General features: G+C 46.0%; 1 protein-coding gene across 1 annotated transcript in view; it reads left to right on the forward strand.

The window, feature by feature from the left end:
- LOC121877474 (43 kDa receptor-associated protein of the synapse homolog) overlaps nucleotides 1–18,699 on the forward strand; it is an 83,583-nt gene that overhangs the window by 23,091 nt on the left and 41,793 nt on the right. Inside the window, exon 4 of the mRNA XM_042383239.1 lies at nucleotides 8,850–9,041. Within this exon, the coding sequence (XP_042239173.1) occupies nucleotides 8,850–9,041 (192 nt within the window). The remainder of the gene's footprint in view (nucleotides 1–8,849; nucleotides 9,042–18,699) is intronic.

Here is an 18,699-nt window from a genome sequence, read left to right on the forward strand (position 1 = left end):
GTACAGTACTGGTCCACACACTACCAGTACAGTACTGGTCCACATACTACCAGTACAGTACTACTCCACACACTACCAGAACAGTACTGATCCACTCACTGCCAGTACAGTACTATCTACACACTACCAGTACAGCACTACTCCACACACTACCAGTACAGTACTGCTCCACACACTACCAGTACAGTACTGGTCCACACACTACCAGTACAGTACTGGTTCACACACTACCAGTACAATACTGCTCCACACTACCAGTACAGCACTACTCCACACACTACCGGTACGGTACTGATCACACTAGTACAATACTGCTCCACACTACCAGTACAGTGACTGCTCCACACACTACCAGTCAGTGCTGGTCCACACTACCAGTACAATACTGCTCACACACTACCAGTACAGCACTACTCCACACACTACTGCAGTACTGGTCACACCAGTACAGTACTGGTCCACACACTACCAGTACCTTTTCTCCACACACACACCAGTACAGTACTGAATTTACCAGTACAGTACTGGTCCCCACACTACCAGTACAGTACTGCTCCACACACTACCAGTACAGTACTACTCACACTACCAGTACAGTACTGGTCACCACACTACCAGTACAATACTGCTCCACACTACCAGTACAGTACTGCTCCACACACTACCAGTACAGTACTGGTCCACACCTACCAGTACAATACTGCTCCACACACTACCAGTACAGCACTACTCCACACTACCGGTACAGTGACTGGTCACACACTACCAGTACAATGCTGCTCACACACAGTACAGTACTGCTCCACACACACTACAGTACAGTGCTGGTCACACACTACCAGTACAATACTGCTCCACACACTACCAGTACAGCACTACTCCACACACTACCAGTACAGTACTGGTCCACACACACCTACCAGTACATGCTGCTCCACACTGCAGTACAGTACTACTCACACACTACCAAGTGATGCTGATCACACACTACCAGTACAATACTGCTCCACTACCAGTACAGTACTACTCTACGGTATTCAGTACAATGCTGTCCACACACTACCAGTACAGTACTACTCCACACACTACCAGAGCAGTGCTGATCCACACTACCAGTACAATGCTGCTCACACACTACCAGTACAGCACTACTCCACACACTACCAGTACAGCACTACTCCCACACACTACCAGTACAGTACTGCTCCACACACTACCAGTACAATACTGCTCCACACACTACCAGTACAGTACTGGTCACACTACCAGTACAGTGCTGGTCCACCTACCAGTACAGTACTGCTCCACACACTACAGTACAGTACTGGTCCACACACTACCAGTACAATACTGCTCCACACTCCAGTACAGTACTACTCCACACTACCAGTACAGTACTGCTCACACACTACCAGGACAGTGCTGGTCCACACTACCAGTACAATGCTGCTCACACACTACCAGTACAGTACTGCTCCACACACTACCAGTACAGTACTGGTCCACACACTACCAGTACAATGCCTGCTCCACACTACCAGTACAGTACTACTCCACACACTACCAGAACAGTACTGATCCACCCTGCCAGTACAGTACTACTCTACACACGACCAGTACAGTACTACTCCACACACTACCAGTACAGTACTACTCCACACACTACCAGTACAATACTGCTCCACACACTACCAGTACAGTACTACTCCACACACTACCAGTACAATACTGCTCCACACACTACCAGTACAGCACTACTCCACACACTACCAGTACAGTACTGGTCCACACACTACCAGTACAGTACTGGTCCACACACTACCAGTACAGTACTGGTCCCCATCCCTTCCAGTACAGTGCTGGTCCACACACTTCCAGTACAGAACTACTCCACACACTACTAGTACAGTGCTACTCCACACACTACCAGTACAGTACTGGTCCATACCCTTCCAGTACAGTGCTGGTCCATACACTTCCAGTACAGAACTACTCCACACACTACTAGTACAGTGCTACTCCACACACACTACCAGTACAGTGCTACTCCCACACACTACCAGTACAGTACTACTCCACACACACGACCAGTACAGTACTGCTCACATACTACCAGTACAGTACTATTCCACACACTACCAGTACAGAACTACTCCACACTACCAGTACAATACTGCTCCACACACTACCAGTACAGTACTGGTCCGCCCTTCCAGTACAGTGCTGGTCCATACACTTCCAGTACAGAACTACTCCACACACTACTAGTACAGTGCTACTCCACACACACTACCAGTACAGTGCTACTCCACACACTACCAGTACAGTACTACTCCACACACTACCAGAACAGTACTACTCCACACACTACCAGTACAGTACTACTCCACATACTACCAGTACAGTACTACTCACACACACTACCAGTACAGTACTGGTCCACACACACGACCAGTAGGACTACTCCACACACACTACCAGAACAGTGACTACTCCACGTACCAGTACAGTACTACTCCACACACACTACCAGTACAGTACTGGTCCACACACACTACCAGTACAGTACTGGTCCACACACACCAGTACCAGTACTCCTCCACACACTACGTACAGTACACTCACACACACTACCAGTACAATCCTGGTCCACACTACCAGTACAGTACTACTCACACACTACCAGTACAGTACTCCTCCACACACTACCAGTACAGTACAACTCCACACACGCGACAGTGCTACTCCACACTACCAGAACAGTACTACTCCACACAGTACCAGTACAGTACTACTCCACACACACTACCAGTACAGTACTGGTCCACACACTACCAGTACAGTACTACTCCACACACTACCAGTACAGTACTCCTCCACACTACCAGTACAGTACAACTCCCCACACACACGACCAGTACAGGACTACTCACACACTACCAGAACAGTACTACTCCACACAATGCCAGTACAGTACTACTTCACACACCTACCAGTACAGTACTGGTCCACACACACACTACCAGTACAGTACTACTACTCCACACACTACCAGAACAGTACTACTCCACACAGTACCAGTACAGTACTACTCCACACACTACCAGTACAGTACTGGTCACACACACACAGTACAGTACTGGTCACACCTACCAGTACAGTATCTCCACACACCAGTACAGTACAACTCCACACATACGACCAGTACAGGACTACTCCACACACTACCAGAACAGTACTACTCCACACAGTACCAGTGCAGTACTACTCCACACACACTACCAGTACAGTACTGGTCCACACACACACTACCAGTACAGTACTACTCCACACACACTACCAGTACAGTACTCCTCCACACACTACCAGTACAGTACTCCTCCACACACTACCAGTACAGTACAACTCCACACACACGACCAGTACAGGACTACTCCACACACTACCAGAACAGTACTACTCCACACACGACCAGTACAGTACTACTCCACACACGACCAATGTCTCCTCCACACACGACCAGTACTACTCCACACACGACCAGTACAGTACTACTCCACACACGACCAGTAATACTCACATACTACCAGTACAGTACTACTCCACACACGACCAGTACACTACTTCTCCACACACTACCAGTACTGTACTACTCTACACTCGACCAGTACTACTCCACACACTACCAGAACAGTACTGGTTCACTCACTGCTAGTACAGTACTACTCACGACCAGTGAGTATTACTCCACATACTACCAGTACAGTGCTACTCCACACACTACCAGTACAGTACTACTCCACACACGACCAGTACAGTACTACTCCACACACTACCAGGCTGGTTCACTCACTGCTAGTACAGTACTACTCCACACACGACCAGTAGAGTACTACTCCACACATTACCAGTACAGTACTACTCCACACACTACCAGTACAGTACTGGTCCACACACTACCAGTACAGTACTGGTCCACACACTACCAGTACAGTACTACTTCACACACTGCCAGAACAGTGGTTCACTCACTGCCAGTACAGTACTACTCCACACATTACCAGTACAGTACTACTCCACACACTACCAGTACAGTACTGTTCCTCACATTACCAGTACAGTACTGGTTCTCACACTACCAGTGTAGTTCTGGTCCACACACTACCAGTATAACACCCTTTTCATATTACCAGCACAGTACTAGTCCACACACTACCAGTATAGTACTGGTCCACACACTACCAGTATAGTACTGGTCCACACACTACCAGTATAACACTCTTTTTCACACAACCAGTACAGTTCTGGTTCTCACAATACCAGTACAGTTCTGGTCCTCCTAACCCCAGTACAGTACTGGTTACACTACCAGTATAACACTCCTTCTCATAGTACCAGTGCAGTTCTGGTCCTTACTATACTAGTGCAGTATTGGTCCTCACATTACCAGTATAGTACTGGTTCTTACACTACCAGTACAGTACTGCTCCTCATACATAAAACATAAGAACAATAGAATGGAGGAAACTGCAGCGGGCCTATTGGCCCATACTGGGCAGTCCCGTTTACATCCAACCCTTATTGCTCATATATCCATCCAACCCATGTTTGAAGCTACCCAGCGTATTTGAGTTAATGATGATGTTTGGTAACTCATCCACTACTCTACTTCAAAATCAATGTTACCCTATTTCGCGCCTAAATCTAAATTTGTCTAATTTAAATCCATTGTTTCGCGTTCGCTTCTTGTTGGATAGTTTGAGTACCTTTGTATTGTCCCCTATGTTTAGCGCTGACTTTAATTTATACACCTCAGTCTACGTCTCTCCAGGAGTGCAAATTAAGATGCTTTAACATATCTCAAGGTTCCTAATACCCGAGATTCGTCTTGTCATTCTCCTCTGAATTCTTTCTAAAGATTCTATATGCATTCTGTAATCCATTGCGTAATCCAAGTGAGGTCTCACAAAATCAAGATATTGTTTTAGGATGACCTCGCTAGTCTTCTTAGCTAACACTTTTTATATGAACCCAAGTACTTTATTAGCCTTGTTTCGAGCAAATACACATTGTTTACTCTGCTTAAGATTCCTACTTATCATTACTCCTAAATCTTTCTCACAGTCGGATTCTCTATAAAATCTTTGTTCAACTGGTATATGGTTTCGCTGTTTACATCTCCTAGAGTAGACTAAGTACTTTACATTTGTCCACATTGAATTTCATATGCCATTTTTCAGACAATTAGAATTTTTTTTTTAGATCTTTCTGTATGTTTGCGGAGTCCTCGCCAGATTAATACACGCCCTATTTTAGTGTCATAAGCAAATTTACTTATGTTGCTGTCTATGCCGATATCTATGTCGTTTATTTATATAATGAATAATAATGGTCCAAGTACTGAGCCTTGGGGTACTCCACTAGTGACGTCACTCCAATCGGATTTAGTGCCGTTAATGCTCACTCGCTGTTTCCTGTCCTGTAACGGCGCCCTAATTCATTTTAGAATATCTCTTTTAATGCCATGAGCCTCCACTGTTCATATTAGTCTTTCGTGGGGGACTCTGTCGAAGGCTTTGCTAAAGTCAAAATACCACATCCACTGATTCGAAAACAGCTGAATAGAATGTTAATAAGCTAGTTAGACATGAACTCCCACTTGTGACACCACGTTGGGAATCATTGATCATCTTGCGCTTCTCCAGGTGATTTCGAATAGAGTTGGAAATTATTGTATCCAGTAATTTGCCAACAATTGATGTTAAGCTGATAGGACGGGAGTTAGAGGATAGTGATCTATCTCCCTTCTTGAAAATCGGTATTACATTCGCTTTCCTCCAGGATTCTGGTAATACACCCGTTTTTAAGGACATGTTAAACAACTTTGTTAACGGCATACTAAGCTCTTCCTTATATTACTTTAATACGCTGGCAAATATCTCATCGGGACCTGGTGACTTATTAGGCTTTAGTTTGCCTATGTGGTTACTAACATCGTTACTAGTCACTACTATCTCGCTTAATCTATTTCTCCACTATCTCTGCATATAGCCAGTGCCTCGGGTATCATGTTTAAATTTTTGGTGGTGAAAACTGTTGAAAAATATTTATTCAGATTATTGCTCATTTCTCCGTCGTTATCAGTTAGCTCGCCGGTACCTGTATTGGTCCAATCTTTTCTCGTGTTTTAGTTTGATACACTTGGAAGAATCCCTTGGGGTTTGACTTCGCCTCCCTTGCTACCTTCTGTTCATTAATTCCTCTTTGCTTTTTTTTATCTTTGTCTTATCCCTACTGGCCTACCTTATAATAATCTCCGAGGTAAACTTCACCACGATATATTCTCATACACTACCAGTTTAACACCCTTTCTTACACTATCAGTACAGAGTACTGCTCCTCCACTACAGGGTACAGTACTGGTCCCACACACACTTCTACCATTACAGTACTGGTCCTCACACTACCAGTACAGTGCTGCTCCTCACACTACCAGTACAGTACTGGTCCTCACACTACCAGTTTAACACCCTTTCTCTCCTACCAGTACAGTACTGATCCTCATACTACCAGTATGCTCCTCCCCACTACAGTGCAGTACTGGTCCTCACACTACCAGTACAGTACTGGTCCACACACACTATCAGTACAGTACTGGTCCTCACACTACCAGTATAACATCATTTCTCACACTACCAGTATAGTACTGGTCCTTACACTACCATTACAGTACTGGTCTTCACACTACCAGTATAACACCCTTCCTCACACTACCAGTACAGTACTGCTCCTCACACTACCAGTACAGTACTGGTCCTCACACACTACCATTACAGTACTGGTCCTCACCCCACCAGTACAGTACTGGTCCTCACACACTACCATTACAGTACTGGTCCTCACACTAGCAGTATAACACCCTTTCTCACACTACCAGTACAGTACTGCTCCTCACACTACGAGTACAGTACTGGTCCACACACACGCTACCATTACAGTACTGGTCCTCACACTACCAGTATAACACCTTTTCTCACACTACCAGTACAGTACTGCTCCTCACACTACCAGTACAGTACTGGTCCTCACACTACCAGTTTAACACCCTTTCTCTCACTACCAGTACAGTACTGATCCTCATACTACCAGTACAGTACTGCTCCTCACACTACCAGTACAGTACTGGTCCTCACACTACCAGTACAGTACTGGTCCACACACACTATCAGTACAGTACTGGTCCTCACACTACCAGTATAACATCATTTCTCACACTACCAGTATAGTACTGGGCCTTACACTACCATTACAGTACTGCTCCTCACACTACCAGTACAGTACTGATCCTCATACTATCAGTACTGTACTGGTCCTCAGGCTACCAGTGCAGTACTGGTCCTCACAACTACCAGTACAGTACTGGTCCTCACACTACTGTCGCGATCCCAATATCCTTTATACCTGGTGAGTGAAACCTACCCCAAGTTATCATCAAATACAGGAACAAACAGGGAACACGGCAATAATTATCCCCACAAAAACCGACTCAACTGAATGTACTTGAATAAATAAGAATAAGTTGGAGTAAGCGAGTCACAAATGGGAAGATAATTAAATAATTCAATTTATGTTCTTAATGGTGTAATGTCTAGCAACCATGGAATTTAAGGGAATAAGTGATTGTATAATAAAATAAGAGTGATGCCGGAAGGGTGAATATATACCGTTAAGGAGTTAAATCAAATGAATACTACTTTTCATTAACTATATTAAACACAGACATCACAATATATACACAGCAATCACAACCAACTGGTTATTTCCTACCAAATAGGAGATTCCTTAACACCAGGATCCCTTCCTAGGCCTAAGTTAACGTGCCACTAATTACCAGATATCACTAGGGTATTGTAGATGACTGAACAAGGCACGTCTGTACTGGGTCGGTGTGGACACGTCCTGCCTATAGTCTATACCACAGGTTAGTAGAGAGAGAGTCTCTGGCCACACAGCATGTGAGTGAGGAGCGTCTTAGCTCACGTGACTCAGGACAGTTGCCAAATAGTCTTATAACTAATTAATACTACTCTTGGTTTGACTTAACAGAGTAACACAAATGATGCATATTAATGACATACATAGATATACAATTAACCTAAGTAACTAAGAACAACAATAAGATAATAGTAAAAATAACAAGTTATTAATAGCATGTGGAGGCGTAAACAGATACCACACGACATGCGTGCTTCTATGGGTTATGGCACATGACACTACCAGTACTGTACATTGTAAATTATTAAATTAATACAAGGTATTATATTAGTTTAAATTACACAAAAAAAATTTGGGGGTTTTAATTTAGAAGCACATAACTGTTCTGTACATTACAGTACTCTACTTGACCAAAATAAATTGTTTTAATGATAATCTACATAACTTTTTTTCCTGTTTTTGGTTATCATAGATTTAGCTGACATAGTCCATTTAAATAACCAGTCTCCAAATATGCTTTAATTTCTACTTTTATTAAATACAAAACATTACATCGCATATTTCTGGTTAGTCAGTATACTGTAGAGTCGTACACCGACTGTACTGTATATAACATTTCAACTACAAGAATCTTAAAAAATACATATTTAGATAGATATGTTTAAAAGTATTTCCTTTTTACACAGTTTATAAGTTTAAGATCAAATATCAACAAATAAGAGTAAATATAATAGTATGCATTAACTTTACATATGTTTTAGTGGTGTTATACAGGTATTGTTGTACCTTACGGTATTCCAGTAATTTTAGGAAAACTTATTTCACTTGAGAGTAACTGTGACATAATATTGCAGCGGGCATACAAGCGTTATGAGGCGAGCATGCAGCTGATGGTCAACGTGGAGGACAGATACGGTCAGCTCATAGCCCTCAACGGCATGGCCAAGACCCTCGGCCTCATGCGACGACAATCCAAGATCTGTGACTGTAGACCTCTTGAAATTAATAATAAAGTTATAGACCTGGCATCTTCCTTAGGCTGCAAGGTAAGTCACACACATGTCATATATCACCAAACTTCTTTGAAAATTCTATTAGGGCTAATTGGTGCTGCAAGTGTCTCTAATGGCTGAGTTACCGTTAAGTACAAATCATGTTTATTTCGTGAACTGTTAAGGCAGACAGTAAAAAATGACTTATTGTAAAAAGTTAATGGTAACTGCGTTATTGCGTGCCTTTCTCACTATTGTGTCCTTGGTTCAATCCCTGCCCCAGGTCTGATGTGAGAAGAGTGCTATCCAGTGTAATCTTACCAAACATGACATTTTCACCGGTTACAGTACTCTGGTTACTTCCTATACTAAAACTGGCCCAAAAAGTTTTAAACACAGTAACAAAGAACAGGCAGATTGCTCGAACGGGTAGTAAGGTGAAAACTGATGAAATGATAAGTGAATACACAGTTGGGTGAGAAAGCATGGAGGTGCTCCTAACTGAGGGAGTGTGAAGGCTGTTGCTGAGTCAGGGAGTGTGGCGCTGTTGCTGAGTAGGAGGGTGTTGCGTTGTTGCTCAGTCAGGTTGCGTGACGGTGTTGCTGGGTGAGGGAGTATGGTGGTGTTGCTGAGTAAAGGAGTGTGGCGGTGTTGCTGAGAGAGGAAGTGTGGCGGTGTTGCTGAGTAAGGGTGTGTGACGGTGTTGCTTAGTGAAGGAGTGTGGAGGTGTTGCTAAGTGAGGGAGTGTGGCGATGTTGTTGAGTAAGGGAGTGTGGCGGTGTTGCTGAGTGAGGGAGTGTGGCGGTGTTGCTGAGTGAAGGAGTGTGACGGTGTTGCTTAGTGAAGGAGTGTTGCAGTGTTGCTGAGTGAGGGAGTGTGGCGGTGTTGCTGAGTGAGGGAGTGTGGCGGTGTTGCTGAGTAAGGGAATGTGGCGGTGTTACACAAGAACATAAGAAAATAAGGAGTCTACAATAGGCCGGTTGGCCTGTGCATGGCAGCTCCTGTCGAGAGTTACTACCACTCTCTATCATCCATGAAACTATCTAGCCTCCTTTTAAAACTTTCCATCGTTCCAGCACTTACTACAAAGTTGCTAAGCTTGTTCCACTCGTCTTCCACCCCATTTGTGAACCAGTTCCTTCCTATCTCCCTCCTAAACCTAAACTTATTCAACTTAATCCGTTGCAACGAATCCTATCCTGCTCGGATATTATAAAAACTTTATCTATATCTCCTTTATTGATTCCTTTTACCCACTTAAATACTTCTATCATATCTCCCTGCACTCTTCGTCTTTCTCGGGAATTCAAGTTTAGTTTCTTTAATCTATCTTGATAGGGAAGATTTCTAAGTCCCGGAATCATTTTCGACATTCTTCGCTGCACTGACTCCAGTGAATTGATATCCATTCTATAATAAAGGCACCAGAACTGAACAGCATAATCGAGGTGCGGCCTGACTAGCGCAAGATACTGTATAGTTGCAATATGACCTCCGTACTCTTATTACTCACACTTCTAGATATAAAACCTAATACAGTACTCTGTTTGCCATATTTCGAACATTAACGCACTATTTTCTAGGCCGTTGGTCCGGGCTTACAAGTACCCCTAAATCTCTTTCACAAGTCGACTTCTCTTGGTTGATGTTGTTAAGTCTGTATACAGTGACAATAGTTGTTCTTCCAATATTAAGTACGCTGCACTTGCTGGTGTTGAATTTCATTTGCCATTTTTTCTGGCCACTACTGCAGTTTATTTAAATCCTCCTGTAGTGCATTTGCAGCTTGCCCTGAATTAATCTGCCGCCCTATTTTGGTGTCATCCCCAAACTTGCTTATGTCACTGCTGATCCCAGTATCTAGATCGTTTATGCAGATTATGAACATGAGTGAGCCCAGTACTGACCCCTGGGGAACCCCACTGGTTACACAGCCCCACTCAGATTTAACACCATATACGCTGACCCTCTGTGTTCTATCGGTGAGCCATGATTTTATCCAATTTAAAATTTTCCCCTCGACATCATGAGCCTAAACTTTTCTCAGAATCCTCTGATTCAGTACTCTGTCAAACGCTTTGCTAAAGTCTAAGTAAATAACATCGTAATTTTCGTGATTATCTACTACCTCGAAGACTTTCCTAAAAAACGTAAGCAGATTTGTTAGACAAGATTTTCCCTTTTGTAAACCCATGTTGAGAGTCGTAATTTGACGCTGATGCTGTCTCCCTTTTTGAATATGGGTACTACATTTGCCTGTTTCCACAAGTCTGGCACAACTCCCGTGTGTAATGATTTTGTAAATAAATTTACGAGAGGTCCGCTAATCTGTTTCTTACACTCTTTCAAAACTCGAAGGAAAATTTAATCCGTCCCTGGGGATTTTGTCTACTTTGATTTATTTATCTTCTTAAGAACATCCTCTTTTCTGATAGTGATATTCTTTAATTCCTCTTCTTCATTTCCCCTAAATATCAGTTCCACCTCTGGCATTTCCTTGTGAATTTCTTCTGTGTAAACAGATATCAAGTAGCTGTTCAATGCTTTGCTTATTTTCTCTCAATCATCGATCACTTCCCCTCTCTCTGACTTTAAGGGCCCCACTTTGTCCTTGACCTTTGTCTTATAAACCTGGAAAAATCCCTTGGGATTCACCTTGGATTCTCTTGCTATCCTGATTTTGTAGTCCCTCTTTGCCTTCCTTACATTATACTTAACATTCCTAGATAGTTCATTATACCTATTTCTGAGCTGCTCCTCCCCTCCCTTTAATTTCTTATAAATGCCTTTCTTTATTCCTATGTCATGTTAAGTTTTTTGGTCATCCACCTTGGCTCATTCTTATTTGACCTAATTTTTCTGTATGGTATATTTTGTTCTTGTGCTTTACATAGTATGCTAGTGAATATATTATAGTCATGATCAATTGTTGTGTCGCCGGTGACCTCACCCGTTCCTACCAGGGACTGACCTGACTGTTCCCAGGCGACCTCACCTAGGTACCTTCTTAACCCCTCATAATCCGCTGAGCGAAAGTTTGGGACTCTGACCATATTGTCATTGTTTTTCGTTTCCCAATTTAGGGTGAGCCTGATTTCTCTGTGATCACTGTTCCCTAGTCCTTCCCCTATTGTGATATCTCTGATAATATTTTCTTTATTTGTTAAAACTTGGTCTAATATATTGTCACCTCAAGTAGGTTCTGTAATTAGTTGTTTTCAAAAATTGTCCTGCACTGTATCTAGGAAGTCTTCAGATTCATACTCACCAATAATGTTGCCCCAGTCAATATTTCTGAAGTTGAAATCCCCCATAATGCACAGGTTGTTGTATTTTGCTGCCCTACTCATTTCCTGCTCTATGGGCTGAGCTGCTTCTTTCCCAAGACTTGGGGGCCTGTAAATCACTCGCATAATTTTTTTTTTTCTTCCTTCCGTAACTTCTACCCATACAGACTCGGTTCCTATTTCGCACTTTATTGAATTATTAATTCAACATTTTAATGTATCCCTGACGAAGAGTGCGACCCCTCCCCCATTCTTACCTTCCCTGTCCTTATGAAAAAGGCTGTACCATTCTATGTGGTACTCTGATAAAAAGTTTTTGCTCGCAAGATTCATCCAAGTTCCGGTGATTGCTATGACATCTACATTCTCGGTACATACAACCGCTCTCAGCAAGTCTATTTTATTTCTAATGCTCCTACTGTTTGTATAGTATACATTTAAACCTATCCTTCCCTGGTCCTGTTTTACCCCTTGTCCTAAGTAACCAATTTTACTCCCCAGGACCTGCTTGTTTTTTGACTCCCACTTTCCCCTGACCTCTCTCTACTGGCAAAACCACCCCTTTGGAGTGACAATTTCACGCTCCAGGGATGCAGACAACGTCTTTACCCCCGCGCGAGACAAGTGTACTCCGTCACGACTGTACAGGGAGTCGTTGCCATAGAATGGTTGTCAGTTATCAATGAATGCCCAACCATTGCTTGCAGAATGTTTTTCTAATCGGCAATTTATAGCAATTGCCCTGGACAGCCATTCACCGCCAGCTCCTCTTCTAGGCAAGACACCACATACTATCGGGATCCCTCCCCTATCTCATTAGCGGGACTCAGTAGCGGGACTACTGAGTGTGGGTGTGTGGCGGTGTTGTTGAGTGAGGGAATGTGGCGGAACTACTGAGTGAGAGAGTGTAGCGGTACTACTGAGTGCAGGAGTGTGGTAGTGTTGTTGAGTGAGGGAGTGTGGCGGGACTACTGAGTGAGGGAGTGTTGTGGTGTTGTTGAGTGAGGGAGTGTGGTGGTGTTGTTGAGTGAGGGAGTGTGGTGGTGTTGTTGAGTGAGGAAGTGTGGTGGTGCTGTTGAGTGAGGGAGTGTAGCAGGACTACTGAGTGAGGGAGTGCAGCAGAACTACTGAGTGACAGAGTGTAGCGGGACTACTGAATGAGGGAATGTGGTTGTGTTGTTGAGTGAGGGAGTGTAACGGGACTACTGAGTGAGGGAATACAGCGGGACTACTGAGTGAGGGAGTATAACGGGAAACTGAGTGACGGAGTGTAGCCGGAATCTTGAGTGAGTGGAGTGGGGCGGTGTTGTTGAGTGACTGTGTTGCTGAGTGAAGCAGTGAGGTGGTGTTGTTGAGTGAGAGAATGTGGCGGTGTTGTTGAGTGAGGGAGTGTAGCGGGACTACTGTTTGAGGGAGTGTAACGGGACTACTGAGTGAGGGAGTGTACCGGGACTAATGAGTAAGGGGGTGTGGTGGTGTTCATGAGTAAAGGAGTGTGGTGGTGTTATAGAGTGAGGGAGTGTAGCGGTGTTGTTGAGTGAGGAAGTATAGCGGGACTACTGAGTGACGGAGTGTGGCGGGACTACTAGTGAGGGTGTGTGGTGGTGTTGTTGAGTGATGGAGTGTAGCAGGACTGCTGGTGAGGGTGTGGTGGTGTTGTTGAGTGAGTGTGGCGGGACTACTGAGTGAGGGAGTGTGGTGGTGTTGTTGAATGAGAGTGTGGTGATGTTGTTGAGTGATGGAGTGCAGCAGAACTACTGAGAGGAGTGTGGTGTTTGTTGGTGATGGAGTGAAGCGGAACTACTGAGTGAGGGAGTGTGTTGGTGTTGTTGGTGAGGGAGTGTGGCAGGGACTACTGGTGGGGGAGTGTGGTGGAGTTGTTGAATGAGGAAGTGTGGTGATGTTGTTGAGCGATGGAGTGTAGCAGAACTACTGAGAGAGGGAGTGTGGTGGTGTTGTTGAGTGATGGAGTGTAGCGGAACTACTGAGTGAGAGAGTGTGGTGATGTTGTTGAGAGACGGAGTGTGGCGGTGTTGTTGAGTGACGAAGTTTAGCGGGACTACTGAGTGAGGGAGTGTGGTGGGACTACTGAGTGAGAGAGTGTGGTGATTTTGTTGAGAGACGGAGTGTGGCGGTGTTGTTGAGTGACGAAGTTTAGCGGTACTACTGAGTAAGGGAGTGTGGTGGTGTTGTTGAGTGAGAGAGTGTAGCGGGACTACTGAGTGAGGGAGTGTGGTGGGACTACTGAGCGAGAGAGTGTGGTGATTTTGTTGAGAGACGGAGTGTGGCGGTGTTGTTGAGTGAGGAAGTTTAGCGGGACTACCGAGTAAGGGAGTGTGGTGGTGTTGTTGAGTGAGAGAGTGTAGCGGGACTACTGAGTGAGGGAGAGTGGCGAGACAACTGAGTGAGGGAGTGTGGTGATGTTGTTGAGTGAGGGAGTGTAGCGGGTGTAATGAGTGAGTAGTTGGGTGAGTGGGAGTGGTGGGACAACTGAGGAGGAGGTGTGTTGAGTGAGGTGTGTGTATGAGTGGAGGGATGTAACGGATCAACTGAGTGAGGGATTGACTTGAGGGCGTGTCGGGACTACTGAGTGAGGCGAGTGTCAGGGAGTGGTGGTGTTGATGAAAGAAGAGAGTGAGGGAGTGTGAGGGTGTTGGTGAGTGACCGAGTTTTTAGGAACTACTGAGTTAGGGATTGTGGTGGTATTTTGACTTGAGGGAGTGTCGAGGGACTACTGGGTGAAGGAGATGGGCTACTCAGTGAGGTAGAGTGGCGTGACTACTGAGTGAGGGAGTGTAGCAGGACAACTGAGTGAGGGAATGTAGTAGAACTACTGAGTGAGTGAGTGAATGTAGTGGTGTTGAAGAGTGAGGGAGAGTCTCCTAACTACTGAGTGAGGGAGTGTAGCGGAACTACTGAATGAGGGACTGTCGCGTTACTATTCAGTGAAGGAGTGTATGGGACTACTGAGTAAGGGAGTGTAGTGGTGTTGTAGAGTGAGGGAGTGTAGTGGTGTTGGTGAGTGAGGAAGTGTAAGGGGACTACTGGGTGAGGGAGTGTAAAGGGACTACCAAATGAGGAGTGGTGGTGTTGTTGAGCGAGGAAGTGTTGCGGGACTACTGAGTGAGGGACTGTAGTGGTGTTGTTGAGTGAGTGAGTGTAGCCGTGTTGTTGAGTGAGGAAGTGTAGCGGGACTACTGAGTGAGGGACTGTAGTGGCGTTGTTGAGTGAGGAAGTGTTGCGGGACTACTCAGTGAGGGACTGTGGTGGTGTTGTTGAGTGAGGAAGTGTGGTGGTACTACTGAGTGAGGGATTGTGGTGGTGTTGTTGAGTGAGGAAGTGTGGTGGTACTACTGGAGGAGGGAGTGTGGTGTGGTGTTGTGGAGTGATGGAGTGTGGTGGTACTACTGAATGAGGGAGGGCGAGATTATTGAGTGAGGGGAGTGTGGCGGTGTTGTTGAGTGACGAGTGTGGCGGTGTTGTTGAGTGAGGAAGTGTGGTGGTGTTGTTGAGTGAGTGAAGTATGGCTGGAGTGAGGGAGTGTGGCGGTGTTGTTGAGTGACGGAGTGTAGCGGAACTACTGAGTAAGGGAGTGTGATGATGTTGAGTGAGCGAGTGTGGCGGTGTTGTTGAGTGAGGAAGTGTGGCGGTGTTGTTGGTGAGGAAGTGTGCGAGATTATTGAGGAGTGAGTGTGGCTGTGTTGTTGAGAGACGGAGTGTAGCGGAACTTTGAGTAAGGGGAGTGTGATGATGTTGTTGACGAGTGTGGTGGTGCTGTTGAGTGAGGATGTGGCGGTGTTGTTGAGGAGGAAGTGTGGTGGCACGACTGAGTGAGGAGGGAGATTACAGGAGGAGTGGCTGTGTTGTTGAGTGACGGAGGTAAGGAACTACTGAGAAGGGAGGTGATGTTGTTGGAGTGAGCGAATGGCGGTTGAGGAGGAAGTGGTACTACTGAGAGGAGTGGTGGTGTTGTTAAGGACGGAGGTAGGAACTACTGAGTGGAGGGAGTGGTGGTGTTGTTGAGTGAGGAAGTGTGGTGGTACTACTGAGTGAGGAGAGATGGCTGGAGGAGGGAGTGTGGTGGGTTTGGAGTGACTTAGTGTGTCGGGACTACAGAGTGAGGTATTGTAGTGGGGACTACTGAGGAGGGAGTGAGGTTGTGTTGTTGAGTGAGAGAGTGTAACGGGACCACTGAATGAGGAGTGTGGCGGTGTTGGTGAGTGAGAGCTGGGACTACAGGTGAGGGAGGTAGAGGACTACTGAGTGGGAGGAGGCAGTGTTGTTGAATGAGGAAGTGTAGGGATACTGAGTGGTGGGAGGTGTTGAGTGACGAGAGGCCATGAGTGAAGGAGGTGGCGGTGTTGTTAAGTGAGGGACTGTGACTACTGAGGAGGGGAGTTTGGTGGTGTTTTGTGAGGAGTGACTACTGAGTGAGGGTGTGGGCGGTGTTGTTATGTGAGGGAGGTGGCGGTGTTGTTAAGTGAGGGAGTGTAGCGGGACTACTGGAGTGAGGAGGAAGTGTGGCGATGTTGTTGGAGTGAGGGAGTGGCGATGTTGTTAAGTGAGGGAGTGTAGTGGGACTAATTGAGTGAGGGAGTGTGGCAGGACTACTGAGTGAGGGGAGGGCGATGTTGTTGAGTGAGGGAGTGGCGATGTTGTTAAGTGAGGAGTGTAGTGGGACTACTGAGTGAGGGAGGTGGCGATGTTGTTATGAGGGAGGTGGCGATGTTGTTATGAGGAGTGTAGGGACCACTGAGGAGGGAGTGTGGCGACTACTGAGTGAGGGAGTGTGACATGTTGTTGAGTGAGGAAGTAAGGATGTTGTTATGAGGAGTGTAGTGGGACTACTGAGTGAGGGAGTAAGGGACTACTGGAGTGAGGGAGTGTGGCGATGTTGTTGAGTGAGGAGTGTGGCGGATGTTGTAAAGTGAGTGAGTGTAGTGGGACTACTGGAGAGGAGTGTAGCGGTGTTAAGTTATGAGGAGTGTACGGGACTACTGAGTAGGGAGTGTGGTGGTGTTGTTAAGTGTAGCGGGTCTACTGAGTGAGGAATGTGAAGATGGTTGTTGAGTGAGGAGTGTGACGATGTTGTTGAGTGATGGAGTGTGGCGATGTTAAAGTGAGGAGTGTAGTGGGACTACTGGAGGAGGGAGGGGTGGCGGTGGAGTAGTGAAGGGACTACTGAGTGAGGGAGGTGGCGTGTTGTTGAGTGAGGAGGTAAGGGACTACTGAGTGAAGGAGTAAGGGACTACTGAGTGAGGGAGTAGTGAGCAGGACCACTGAGAGGAGTGGTGGTGTTGAGTAAGGGAGGGACAGTGTTGTTAGAAGTGTAGTGACTACTGAGTGAGGACTGTGACAGTGTTGTTAAGTGAGAGTGTAGCAGGACTACTGAGGAGGGAGTGAAGTGACCACTGAGTGAGGGAGGGGTAGTAGTGAGTGAGGGAGGTAGGGACCACTGAGTGAGGGAGGTAGTGGGATTGAGTGACGGGAGTGTAGCGGACCACTGAGTGAGGGAGTGTGGTGGTGTTCTTGAGAGGAGTGTAGCAGGACTACTGAGGAGGGAGGAAGGGACACTGAGGAGGGAGTGTGGTGGATATTTGAGTGTGGGAGGTGCTGCAGGACCATGAGGGGAGTGTAGGGACTACTGATTGAGGGAGTGTGGCGGTGTTGTTGCGTGAGGGAGTGTAGTGGGACCACTGAGTGACGGAGAGTGGTGGTATATTTGAGTGTGTGAGTGTCGGGACTATTGAGTGAGGGAGTGTGGTGGGGACTACTGATTGAGGGAGTGGCGGTAAGTAGCAGGGAGGGAGTGAAGGGACTACTGAGTGAGGGGAGTGGTGGTGATTGTTGAGTGAGGGAGTGTAACGGGACTATTGAATGAAGGAGTGTGGTGTGTTGTTGAGTGAGGGAGTGTGGCGGTGTTGTTATGAGGAGTGTAGCAGGACTACTGAGTGAGGGAGTGTGACGGTATTGCTGAGTGAGGGAGTGTAACGGACTATTGAATGAAGGAGTGTGGTGGTATTGTTGAGGAGGAGTGTGGCGGCGTTGTTAAGTGAGGGAGTGTGGTGGGGCTACTGGAGGAGGGAGTGTGGTGGTATTGTTAAGTGAGGGAGTGTAGGGGACTACTGAGTGAGGAGTGTGACGGTATTGCTGAGTGGGAGTGTATCTTGTTCCTGAATGAAGGAGTGTGGCGGTGTTACTGAGTGAGGGAGGGTGTTGTGAGTGAGGGAGTGTAAGGGAATACTGAGTGAGGAGTGTGGCGGTGTTGTTAAGGAGGAAGTGTAGCGGGACTGAGGAGGGAGTGTGACGGTATTGTTGAGTGAGGGAGGTGGTGTTTTGAGTGAGGGAGTGTAACAGGACTACTGAGTGAGGAGTGTGGCGGTGTTAAGTGAGGAAGTGTAGCGGGACTACTGAGTGAGGGAGGT

The sequence above is a fragment of the Homarus americanus genome, unplaced genomic scaffold, assembly GCF_018991925.1.
Source record: "Homarus americanus isolate GMGI-L3 unplaced genomic scaffold, GMGI_Hamer_2.0 scaffold367, whole genome shotgun sequence".
NCBI classification, from domain to species: Eukaryota; Metazoa; Arthropoda; class Malacostraca; order Decapoda; family Nephropidae; genus Homarus; species Homarus americanus.